The following is a 13,472-nucleotide window of genomic DNA, read 5'->3' as shown; positions in this document are numbered from 1 at the left end:
TTCTCTAAAATTTTCGTTACTCATGCAAATATTCTTTGTAATAGATTATTATTATTGTTATTAAAAAAAATAAAAAAAATAAAAAAAATAAAAATTAAAATTTTATAAAAAGATTTTCTTTTTTAATTTTTTTTTTTATTTTTTAAAAAATTTTTTTTTTATTTTTTATTTTTTATTTTTTTTTTTTTCCGACACACAATTTAAATTTTTTAAAAAAAAAGAAAAAAAAAAAAATTATTTAAAAAATAAAAATGAATTATAGTAATAAAAATATTGATAGTAATAATAGTAGTAGTAGGGTTGGTAGTTATAAAGATGATGATGGTGATGATGATGATGAAGGTTTATATGAGGGACCTATAAATGATGAAGAAAAAAAAGATATTGAAAATAAACAAAGACATTATAATACAAGAAATAGCAGAGATAGTAGATATAATAGAAGTTATAGTAGAAGTAGAAGCAGAAGTAGAAGTAGAAGTAGAAGTAGATCTGATAGTAGGGATGGATATAATAGATATAGCAATAGAGGAGGAGGAGGAGGAGGAAGAAGAAAAAGTTACAGTAGAAGTAGATCAAGAAGTTATAGTAGAAGTAGGAGTAGAAGTGGTTCAAGGGAAAGATATAATAGAAGAAGAGACTATAATAAAAGAAGAGACTATAATAATAACCACCACAAATCATCATCATCATCTAAAGGCGATGAACCTACAAATATATTAATGCTAAAAGGATTAAATAATTCAATAAATGAAGAGAGGGTTTGTAATATAAACAACACTACAACAAATACAACATGATTTCAAATATTATATATTCTTAAAATTATCAAAAAAAAAAAAAAAAAAAAAAAAAAATTAAATTTTAATAATTTTTTATTATTATTTTTTTAATTTTTTTTTTAAAAAAAGTTATCAGATTTTATGAAAGTTTATGGTGCATTTGAATCACTCTCAATTAAATATGATAAAAATGGTGAAATTAGAGGTTTTGCCTTTGTAAATTACAAAACAGTTGAAGAAGCATCCACAATACTATTATCAACTGGTGGAACTCTATCAATCGATGGTACTAGAATTTATTTATCCTATGGCATACCAGAAGTTACTTATGATTGGATTTGTGAAACTGTATACATACTACCATATATTTTTTTTTTATTTTTTATTTTTTAAAATTTTTTTTTTTTTTTGATTAAACTTATCTAACATGTTTTTTCATTCAATTTTTATCAAATTCTAAATTTAAATTCAAAACTTCAATTATTGTTATTATTATTATTATTACCCCCCATCAAAAATCTTCTTATTTCTACCTCTTCAAAAAAAAAAAAATATATAAAAATTTTATTTATTAGTGTAATAATTCAAATTATTCATGGAGACCATCATGTCATAAATGTCATAGTAATATAACAAGAGAACCAAGATGGGTTGTAAATCAACCTCACCAATCTCAACAATATCAAGAGAATTTCATTCCAAGTAATACATTAATACTTCGTGAATTATCATTATTGGCAACAGATGAAATAGTAATTGAATATTAATCATTTATTAAAAATAATAATAATAATCATAATAATAATAATAATAATGATATAATTTAATAATTTAATAATTATAATTTTTTTTTTCTCATTCATTATGATATGTTACTAACATCATAAAAATTTCAAAATAATTATACACAAACATGTAGTTGGCACTTTGTTTTTCACAATTTAATAGAAAACCAAAAAGAGTGTCAGTTTCAAAGAAAAGAAATAATTGTATTGGTTTTGTTGAATATTATGCAATAAATGTAAGTTTACTATTATTATTTATTTATATTTATATAAATTATTATTATTAATTATTAATTATTAATTATTAATTATTAATTATTAATTATTAATTATTAATTATTATTATTATTATTTTAGGATGCAATTGATGTATTCACACAATGTCAAAAAAAACTACCATACATTTGTGATGGTGTCGTAGGTAGCATCTCTTATGCAAAGAATAATTATGAAAATAGTAGTAAAAAAGAAGTTTTAGATCCAAATACAGGTTTAACAAAATCTGATATGGATCAATGGTTAAATAATTATGGTGCATCAAATATTCCAAGTAAGTATTTTATTTTATTTTATTATTATTATTATTATTATTATTATTATTATTATTATTATTATTATTATTATTATTATTATTATTATTATTATTATTATTATTATTGATAGTCATAATTATATTTTATTAATAACAACAATAATAATAATAAATAAATAGGTGGTTTTAATTTCCATGCAGCATCTGGTTATTATTATAATCCAGAAACTAGTTATTTTTATGATCATAGTAGTGGTGTTTACTTTTATTATGATAATAATTCACAAGCTTATTATTACTATGATTCAACAACAAATTCCTATTTACCATTCATACCAAAATCAAATGATAAGGCTATTGATCAAAGTGGTACTGATGCAATCAATACAACAATGACATCTTCAACAACAACCACAACCACAACAGCAACAACAACCACAACAGCAACAACATCATCACCATCAATAGCAACTTCAACATCAACCACTTTAATGACAAAAACTGATACACCAACAAATGATCAAACAAAACAAGAAGATAAACGTAAAGTTGTATCACATGTGCCAAAATTCAATTCATTTTTAAAGAAAAAGGTAATAATATTCACATATATATATTTTAAAATAATAATCCATTTAATAATTTTAATTTTCTTACTAATTTTTATTTTATTCAAGAATAACAATGAAATTGAAAAATGGAAATTAAAAGCAAGTATTACAGAAAAAGAAATAGAAAATGAGATGAAACAAAAGGAGAAAGAATTATTGGAACAACAACAATTAGAACAAGAACAACAATTAGAACAACTTCAACTTGAACACTCGACCAAATCTTTGAATACAGAAGAATATGACCCTTTAACACCAGATATAATATCAACATCAACATTAACCACCACAACAACAGCAACATCAACATCAACAGGAAAACCATCAATAGGATCATTTTCTATTGGAGGTAATAGTAATAGTAGTAGTAGTAGTAGTGGTGGTGGTAGTAGTAGTAGTAGTGGTGGTGGAATTAAATTTTCAAAGCCAACAACATCGGCAATAAAAGTTGTTTCGCCAGTAATAATTAAAAAACAAAGTTTATTTTCAAATGATGACGATGATGATGACCAAGGTGGCGAAAGTCAAAAGCAAAATACTAACAATAACAACAACAACAACAACAACAATAGTAATAATCAGTCAACACAAGATCAATCAAAAATTGTTCAAAGACAAATCATTTGTAAAATATGTGATAGAATGTTTATATCAGAAGAGGCATTACGTAAACATGAAAAAGAATCAAAATTACATCAATCAAATTTAGAAAAATTGAGACCAAAATCGTCTTCATCATTTTCACCATCATCTTCATCATCTTCATCACTCAATAATAGTTATGGTGGTTTTGGTGGTGGCGGTGGTTTTGGTAGTAGTAGTAGTAGTAATAGCAATATCAACAACAACAACAACAATAATAATAATAATAGCGGATTTGGTAATAATTCAGAATCTAATAAAAGAAAACAAGATTCAACCTTTGGTGAAAATAGTATTGGTGTTAAATTATTAAAGAAAACAGGTTGGAAACAAGGTGAAGGATTAGGTAAAAATAGTGATGGTATGACCTCAACAATTCAAGTTACAATGAAAACAGAGAGATCGGGTTTAGGTTCACAAACAAATATCGATCCACGTTTTGTTATTCAACCAGGTGATGACTATCAAACAAGATTAAAGAAAAAGAATTTTCAAAGATTTCTTTCAGAAAATGGTGGTAATGGTTTAGATGAATCAAATCCTTTTTTTAAATAAAATTTTTTTTAATTTTAAAATAAATATATATATAATTGTAGGAATAATTAATAATTTACAACAATTTTAAATTATTTTATTTTTTACTTTATATATATATATTTATGGTACATATGGATATGAAAGAGATTAAAGTGATCATACTATTAATTGATTGATTTTCATGATCAGTTGATTTGAATTCTAAGTCTATTAAAAAAAAAAATAAAAAAAAAAAAAGAAAATATTTAAAGTGTCAAATTTGAATGTTTTAATTTAAAATAAAAAAAAAAAAAACAGAAATTGTTTTTGTATTTTTTAATTTTTTTTTTTTTTTTTTTTTTAATTTTTTTTTTCATTTTCTGGTTTTTTGGGAGGAATGACTTTTTATTTTTTTTTTTTTTTTCTGTAAATTAAATTATTAATTTTCTCAATCTTAAAAAAAAAAAAAAAACTATACATAAATAAATAAATAAATAAATAAATAAATAAATAAATAATAAAAAAAATAAAATAATAAAATAATAAAAATAAAATTATTTAGAAATATATATATATCTATATATAAATAAAAATAAAACTATTTTATATTAAAAAAAAAAAAAAAAAAAAAAAACAAATGATAAAATTAAATGGGAACCTTTATAAACAAAATATAGGATTTATAATATTAGTTTTACTATTATTTATATGTAATTTTGTAAATTGTACTACTACATCATATAATAGGCCATCTCAACAACAACAACAACAACAACAACAACAACAACAACAACAACAACAACAACAACAACAACAACAACAACAACAACAACAACAACAAACATTACCACAACTTAGATTTTCAAAAACAATTGAAACACCGAATGGAATAGCACAATTAAAATGTATTGGAGGAACTGCTATGGGAACAAATGAAGAGGTTTTATATTTACTTTGTAAATCATCATTATTTGATATATATAGTAGAGATATTAGTTGGAGATGTCATACCAATTCAATTTCAAAAAATGTTCAATTATCAAAATTAAGAATTGATTGTCAAAAACCGTCAAAACCAATTTCATTTTCATTATATGGTAATGATCATCCATGTAGTGTTACTTATGAATTAGATTGGGAACATTATAGTTTTTCAAAAGTAATTGGTTGGTCGATTTTAGGTATTTTCTTTTTTTATATATTATTAAATAGAAATAATCATCTTTATAATGCACAGTAAGTATATATTTAATTATATCAATATATATATATATATTTAATTTTAACTTTTTTTTTTTTTCATTTAAAAATAAAAAATAAAATAAAATTATAATAATAAAATAAATAATAAATAATCTAAAGAATAAATAATCCAATGTCATTACCAAGAGAACAAATTAATCCAAAAGTTTTTAGAGCATTAGGTTTTATAGTTTGTATAATAGTATTCTTATCAACTTTAGCATTTATGGCATTATGCCTTTATATGTTTTCTGCTCCGATTCAATATTCTGAAAAAATACCAAAAATTTAATAAATAAATAAATTAATAAATAAATAAATATCTTTATTTTATTTTATTTTTTTTTTTTTTTGTAAATATTTTATTAATATTTACAAAAAACAAAAAAAAAAAAATAATAAACTAAAAAAAAAAAAACAATTAATTATTTATAAATAATTTATTTATTTATTTATTTTTTTAATATTTATTTATATATATCAATATGAATTTATTTATTTGATTTTTATTTTTTTAACAGTATCAGGTATTATGATACCACCACTTTTTGAAAATGAAATACTATTATTATTATTATCATTATTATCATTATTATCATTATTATCATTATTATCGTCATTATTATCATTATTATCATTATTATCATTATTATCATCATTATTATTATTATTATTATTATTTTTATTTTTTATTCTTTCTTTTTTACCATTAATTTTAATTGGAGTAGTATTATTACTAGTTGTAAATTTTGAAGCAAATGGTAAATGATTAAAAAAATGAACTTCAGTTGATTCATATCTTTCATCAATTTTATCAACATTATAAGCATTCCAAAGGTTTAAAGCTGATAAAAAATTTTGAAAACAACTATCGATATCTTTAACTGAATAGGTACTAAAGGTTGGAAAATTTTTATTGAATATAACTACCCATGCTTCTGAAATTTTCTCACCTGTCATCTCTTCGATTGCTTTTGAATATGCAGAGATTTGAAGTGCATAATTTATTGACATTGCTGATGAAGTTTTCCAATCTAATACAACCAATTCACCATTTGGTTTTCTTGCAACCGCATCGCATGCACCTGCAAATTTATATTTATTACTAAAAACTAAAGTATCATTATGTTCTAATTTTAAACCGGATAATTGCTCCCAATATTTAAATGATGTTGATACATTTTTCACTTTTACTGGTGCATCATTTAATAGTTCCTTTGAAATTGTTGAAGTAACAAGTGATAATTCTAATTCAGTTTTTGTTTTGGGTTTAATTTTAGTTTTTTCTGTATCTGATTTTAATTCTGTATCTGATTTTAATTCTGGTTCTGTTGATGTTGGTGTTGGTGTTGGTGGTTGAAGTGGTTGTGAAAGGATTTCATTATTTTCATCTAAAAGTAAAGCATTTTTAGTTTCAATTAATGATTTTAATGGTTTTGATTTTGATACGGTTTTAACTAAAATTTGATCTACCATTCCTTCAATTTCATTATGAGAATCTGTACCAATGATACTACCATACTTTATTGAGTTTTTTGAAATTTCATCATATTTGTTTAATGCTTCTCTTTTAAAAAAATATTCTTGCTTTTTTGACATTGGTACACCAGCTTTGATTGAATTTTCAAATGTTTTCTTTAAGTGACTAAATAATCTTTCTCTTTCACTCAATTTAAATCCTGGTTGATCAATAATCGATAATACTGTTGATACTGATGGATAAATTAATTTCTCTTCTTTTGGTTTATTTGGATCACTTATTTCATAAAATCTTACACCTTTTTTATTAACCCTTTTTATTATTAATTGTTTTGCAATTTCTTCAACTTTATTCATTTTTTGTTTTTTTCTTTTATATATGATCGCAAAAAAAAAAAAAAAAAAAAAAAGAAGTGGCTGATTGCAAAAATTATTCAAAAATAAATAAAAAAAAAACAAAAAAAAAAAAAAATAAAAAAAAAAAAAAATTAATTTATTTTAAAAGATTTACTAATTTAGTAATGATAAAAAATTAAAAAAAAAAACCATAGACAGATAAAAAATTCAATAAAAATCCAAATTAAGACTACATAATAATGTATAATAAGAAAATATTTTTTTGATTTTTTTTTTTTTTTTTTTTAATATCAAAGTATTTTTGGAAGATTGTTTTTATTCTGGTGTAATAAAATTATAGTTGGGTGTAAGGAAATTAATTTTTTATTTGTTTTAATTTAATTTTTTTTTTTTTAATTATTTTGTTTTTATTTTTTTTTTTTGGAGGTGCTGAGTGGCCCCTCATAAGCAAATAGAAACAAATAATTGAACGGAAAATGAGAGTATTAAAAATAGGGAGTCGAACCTTTGACCTCTTTAATTATGGTGGAAAAATTTAGCTTCTCTAGGTTTCGATCCTAGGACCTCGAGGTTATGGGCCTCGCACTCTACCCCTGAGTTAAGAAGCTGTCGATACAAGCTTGTTGAACCATGAGTTTCCACCATTTGGATATACAATCAGTACCAGAATATAATTCCTCCAATTCAAAAAAAAAAAGTACCAGAATATAATGGAATTTAAGATAATTTAATTTAAAAAAACCTGAGATAAATAACTCTTTCTAAATCAATACTTAGAACGGTTCAACGTATCAAAGTTCCCACCAACCTAACAAACCTAATTATGAAACTCACACCCAGGATAGAAATCAATGGAAAGCCCCTCCCCTTTACTATAAAAAGAGGAGTAAAACAGGGAAACCATATCACCTACTCTCTTTGTAACGGTCATTGAAGAACTATCCAGAACAATTCTATATGATGCCAACATAAGAAGCCACCCTCTGAATGATATTGATCAAAGATAAAAGTTCCAAAGTTTTGCAGACCATTCTGCAACAATGATTACTTAAGATCAGATATGTGTAATCTTAGAAATTGTGAATTGGAGTTTGTAAATTTGTAATTTTTAATTTGATTATTATTGATTTTTTTGAAATTCAGAGTTTTTGACTTTTGATATTAAGAATTTGATTAAGAAATTTGTAAATTGTTTGATGTTTAATAATTAAACATTTTTATATCCTATCAAAATATCTTAACTTCCCTAATTTTCTTTTTTTGAATGGATAACGCAATTTTAGTTGCTTCTTCTTGAGATATCTCATTTTATTATTAAATATTTTATAGGTGCCTTTTAAGGTTGTATGGTTTTTTTTTTTTTTTTTTTTTTTTTTTTTTAAGTTGGGGGGTGTAGAGTGTGTTGAGTGATGTAATATTTATTGAGGTTTGATGTTACTGTTGTAATGGTGAGTTCTAGTGTTTGCTTAATCTAGCAAGTTGTAGGGTGATTTTTGAATTTTTTTATTTATTCGTTTTTGGTTGCTTTTTTTTCTTGTCTGATTAGTTTGTATATGTTGTTTTTTTTCCCAGGCTGCTGCTTGAGTTTTCTTTAGTTCGTGTACTGGTAGTTCTTTTCCTAAGCGACAGTATGGAGGGTCTTGAAGTTGATGGTGCTATAACTACCCAACCTCCACTAATACTATCGGTAAAACCTTAAGCCACTTTCGTGATCTCTCGCGCCACTAACTCACCATAGGTCTTTATATATATTTTTCCTTTTGTCGACTTAATTTGTGTGAGCGCGACGGCCCATAGTCACTAGCCTCCTTCCCGTTACTTGAAGTTTCTCGCCAGTGCGCCACACGTTTACTGCCTTTTAAGGTTGTATGGTTTTTTTTTTTTTTTTTTTTTTTTTTTTTTTTTTTTTTTTTTTTTTTTTTTTAAAGTTGGGGGGTGTAGAGTGTGTTTGGTGACGTAATATATTTGTTGAGGTTTAATGGTAGTGCTACTGTGTGTAGTGGTGAGTTCCAGTGTTTGCTAAATCTTTCGAGTTGTAGGGAGATGATGTTTTTGAATTTTTTTAATTTTCTGGTACTCAGTGTATATTTAAATGGTGGAAACTCATGGTTCAACAAGCTTGTATCTACAGCTTCTTAACTCAGGGGTAGAGTGCGAGGCCCATAACCTCGAGGTCCTAGGATCGAAACCTAGAGAAGCTAAATTTTTCGACATGGAGAAATATGCCGCAGGTTCGATTCTAGATGGTGGGATTTATAAAAAATAAAATTTCGACAACCATTGGTTGTCATTTTTTTTTTTTAAATTAAGTAATTTTTAAGAAAAAAAAATGAAAATTAATGAACAATATGATTTTTTTTTTTTTTTTTTTTTTTTCATTTGATTTTTATAAAAATTAAAAAAATTAATTTATTAAATGGGAAAACTTAATAATAAAAATAATAATAATAATAATAACTGTAATTTATTTTTTAAAATTTGGAGAAATATTATAATTAGAAATGAAATAATACTTCATTTAAGATTATATAATAAACATTATAATAAATTATTTTCATTCAAATTAAAAGATTTTATAAATTATAAATATAAAAGTTATTTAAATATTATTAAATTATCAATTGAAAATAATGAAACCTTAGTAAAAGGTATGATACCAAATAATATTAAAGCAATTAAATTTTTTGAAGAATTTAATCAACCAATTGAAATTGGAGTTTTACCATCAACTATTAAATATATTGAATTTGGAAATTCATTTAATCAATCACTTATTGGTAATTGGTTACCATTAAATATTGAATATTTAAAATTTGGTAAAGAATTTAATCAATCAATCAATCAAGATATTAACTTACCAAATAAATTAAAATCATTAATATTACCAAATAAATTAATTGAAAAATTGAATGAAAATTTTGATTTTAATTTTTCAATTTCATCATCATCGTCATTTTCAATTGAAAGAAGATTTGAATTTTTATATAGATCAGAATTAAATAAATTAAAATTAAAATCAAATTTAATCATACCAAAATCAATAACAACTTTAAAATTTGATAGATTATTTAATCAAATTATTAAACCAAATGTAATTCCAAATAATGTTTTATCAATTACATTTGATTTTTGTTTTAATAGTTTAATTGAAATAAATTCATTACCAATTAAATTGGAGTTTATTGAATTTGGTGAAAATTTTAATCAATCATTTAATTTTAATGAATTAATAAATTTAAAAACAATTATATTTGGTAAAAATTTTAATATATCATTTAATGATAATGATTGTAAATTTCCACCAAATTTAACATCTTTAACATTTAAAGAAAATTTTAATCAACCAATACCAAGTGGTTACTTTTTAAATTTACCATTAAAATCTTTAAAATTTGGTGAAAATTTTCAACAATATATTGATAATAAAACTTTACCAAAAACATTAACATTTTTAGATTTATGTGAATCTGGTAATTTTAAAAATTTAAATTCATTAAATAAATTAGAAATTTTAAAATTTGGTTTAAAAAATAATAATAATAATAATCATATATTTCCAAATAATAATAAAATTAAAATTTCATTAAATTTTAATAATAATAATAATAATATTGAAAATTTAATACCAAATTATTTTAAAATTAAAATTTTATCATTTAATGATAAATTTAATTGTTTAATTAAAAAAGGTAATTTATTTAATCATAATATTAAAGAAATATCATTTGGTAATAAATTTAATGAAATTGTTGAAATGGATTCATTACCAAAAAATTTAAAAACATTATCATTTGGTTTAAATTTTAATCAAATTTTAAATGAAAATGAATTACCATTAAATTTAAAAAATTTATCATTTGGATATCATTTTAATAAACCAATTAAAATAAATGTTATACCAATTACTTTAACAAATTTATCATTTGATTATTATTTTAATCAACCAATTGAAAAAGATGTTTTACCTATAAATTTAACAAGTTTATCATTTGGAGCTTCATTTAATCAATCAATTGAAAAAGATGTTTTACCATGCAATTTAACAAGTTTATCATTTGGTTATTCATTTAATCAACCAGTTGAAAAAGATGTACTACCATATAATTTAATTAATTTAAAATTTGGGTCAAAATTTAATCAACCAATTGAAAATGATGTATTACCATATAGTTTAAAAAGTTTATCATTTGGTTGCGACTTTAATCAACCAATTGAAAAAGGTGTATTACCATATGATTTAATTAATTTATCATTTGGTAGTAAATTTAATCAATTTATTGAAATTGATATTTTACCAAAAACATTAACATCTTTATACTTTGGTAGTATGTTTAATCAAAAAATTGAAATTAATATACTTCCAAATAATATAACATCACTATCATTTAGTAATATAAATTATAATTTACATTTTCCAATTGGTTCATTACCATCCTCTTTAAAAATTTTAACAATTAATTCAATGCAATTTGATCAAGATCTTTCATTATCATTTAATGATTATTTTACAATTTCATTTGAAACCTTTTATATTAAAAAACAATCAAATCTTTCAAAAATTTTAAATTCAAACTTTTTTAGTAAATTTGTTCAATTTTATTTTTAAATCTAAAAAAAAAAAATATCAAAAATTTAAGAGTTTTAATAAATTATATGGATAATCATTATTATTATATTTTTTTTTTTTTTTTTTTTTTTTTTTTTTTTTTTTTTTTGATTTATATGTGGTATTTAATATTTAAAAAATATTTTGTTTGTTTTTATTTGTTTTTTGTTATTTTTTTATCCTTTTATCTTTTTATTTTTGTTTTTTTTTTTAGTTCTAATTTTATCTTTTTTCTTTCTTTTGTTATTTTTTATAAAAAAAAAAAATAAAAATAAAAATAAAAAAAAAATAAAAATAAAAAAAAAATAAAAATAAAAATAAAAATTTGAAAAAAAAAATAAAAATTATTTCAAATTTGCTATTATTTCAAATATTCCACGAAATCATGAAATAATCAAAAATATCTCAAGTGATTTTTTTTTTTTTGTTTTGCTGAAAAAAAAAAATTATTTTTACTTTTTTTTTTTTATTTTCATTTTTCTTTTTTTAAAATAATAATAGTAGTAAAAGAAATAAAAATAAAAAAATAAAAAAAAAAATAACCATAAACAAATAATAATAATAATAAAAAAATTTATTTCCATGGAGCCAATTGAAGAAACATCTATTCAAACTGAAAAATCAGTAGAGTTAACTCAAGAAAAAGATACTTCAACAACAACAACAACAACAACCAAAACAACAACAACCAAAACAACATCAAATAAAGAAATTAAAAAAAATATTATTTCATTAACAACAACAACAACAAGAGGTCAAAAAAGAGCAAAAATAACTTTTGATTATTTATTTGGTAATATTATAAATAGTAAAGATGATATTCAAACTTTAATTGGTTATGAATTTGTTGGACCAACAGAAAAAGAATTATCAGTTTGCTTTGAACAATTCCCAAAACAATCAACATCAGTTATTACCACACAAGATTTAACAAATTATCTTAAAAACAACTATACAACTGATCAATTAAACAAAGTTACACCACCAATAAATGTTGATAACATTTTAGAATCTGCTGATCTTAATGAAAGTGGTTCAATTGAACTTGATGATTTCGTTGATTATATTAAAGAGAAAATCATTGAAGAATCAATATCATTAGGTTTAATTATTGAAATTGAAGATGAAGAACCAAAGAAAAGAGTTAGAAAACCACCAGTCGTCGCTGTTGTTAAAGCTAAAAAGCAACCAAAAGCTGAAAAATTAAAAAAGAAATCAAAAGTTGAAAAAGTTTCAAAAAAAGTTTCAAAAAAAGAAATCGCCACCAAAGGAGTAAAAACACCAAAATCACCAATAAAATCACCAAAAAAAACAACAACAAAAACTCTAAAAACTGTTAAACCAAAGAAATCAAATCTCAAATATAATTTTGAAAAGAATACCACTACCACTACTTCATCAACTGAATTAAATAATCAACTTGAAGGTAACAATCTTAGTGGTGAAGGTAAAATGATTCCAAAATGGCAATACAAATTCTCAAATAATTGGATGGATTATACTGAAGCTGCCTCTGCTATCACTGAACAAGCATACCAAGATTGGTTATTAAATAGTTTTATTGATGTTAGATCGGTTCAATCTGGTCAATGGTGTTACCAAATTGATTTTAAACAAATGACTCAAACAAATATTCAGCATCATGATCATACTTCTCGTCAAATTAGAAGAATTGTTCAAAATGTTTAAAAAAAAAAAAAAAAAAAAAAAATCTTATTTTGTAATATATAAAATTTAAATTAAAATAAAAAAAAAAGAATTTATTGAAAAATTAAAATAGAGAAATTTTTAGAAATTTTAGATTGTTTAATAAATGTTGAGGATTGGTCGTGGTTTCTTTTCACCATCCAACTAATTATTGATTAATATTAATAACAAATAAAAAAGGATATTCTCTACAACAGTAATGAATGATTAATA

General features: G+C 22.1%; 4 protein-coding genes and 2 non-coding genes across 6 annotated transcripts; 4 read left to right on the top strand and 2 right to left on the bottom strand.

Moving 5' to 3' along the window:
* Positions 1–251: 251 nt before the first annotated feature.
* On the top strand, positions 252–3,907 carry DDB_G0269006 (C2H2-type zinc finger-containing protein; the record flags this gene model as incomplete). The annotated part of the gene is made up of 7 exons (XM_641898.1): positions 252–761; positions 912–1,130; positions 1,358–1,534; positions 1,702–1,803; positions 1,925–2,117; positions 2,280–2,692; positions 2,777–3,907. The coding sequence occupies 7 exons, from the start codon at positions 252–254 to the stop codon at positions 3,905–3,907; spliced, it is 2,745 nt and encodes a 914-aa protein (XP_646990.1).
* Positions 3,908–5,605: 1,698 nt separating this feature from the next.
* On the bottom strand, positions 5,606–6,946 carry DDB_G0268818 (hypothetical protein; the record flags this gene model as incomplete). The annotated part of the gene is made up of 1 exon (XM_641897.1): positions 5,606–6,946. One exon carries the CDS (start codon positions 6,944–6,946, stop codon positions 5,606–5,608), a length of 1,341 nt encoding a protein of 446 aa, XP_646989.1.
* Positions 6,947–7,482: 536 nt separating this feature from the next.
* On the bottom strand, positions 7,483–7,554 carry tRNA-Met-CAU-3. Its single transcript has one exon. It is a non-coding gene; the product is annotated as a tRNA-Met (tRNA).
* A 1,521-nt stretch (positions 7,555–9,075) lies between these two features.
* tRNA-Met-CAU-4 lies at positions 9,076–9,147 on the top strand. Its single transcript has one exon. It is a non-coding gene; the product is annotated as a tRNA-Met (tRNA).
* A 215-nt stretch (positions 9,148–9,362) lies between these two features.
* On the top strand, positions 9,363–11,552 carry DDB_G0269090 (hypothetical protein; the record flags this gene model as incomplete). The annotated part of the gene is made up of 1 exon (XM_641896.1): positions 9,363–11,552. The coding sequence occupies one exon, from the start codon at positions 9,363–9,365 to the stop codon at positions 11,550–11,552; it is 2,190 nt and encodes a 729-aa protein (XP_646988.1).
* A 582-nt stretch (positions 11,553–12,134) lies between these two features.
* DDB_G0268816 (hypothetical protein) lies at positions 12,135–13,241 on the top strand (the record flags this gene model as incomplete). The annotated part of the gene is made up of 1 exon (XM_641895.1): positions 12,135–13,241. One exon carries the CDS (start codon positions 12,135–12,137, stop codon positions 13,239–13,241), a length of 1,107 nt encoding a protein of 368 aa, XP_646987.1.
* Between the last annotated feature and the right edge of the window lie 231 nt (positions 13,242–13,472).

This window comes from Dictyostelium discoideum (assembly GCF_000004695.1).
Source record: "Dictyostelium discoideum AX4 chromosome 1 chromosome, whole genome shotgun sequence".
Classification (NCBI taxonomy): Eukaryota; Evosea; class Eumycetozoa; order Dictyosteliales; family Dictyosteliaceae; genus Dictyostelium; species Dictyostelium discoideum.
This window is presented reverse-complemented; position numbering and strand designations above follow the sequence as displayed.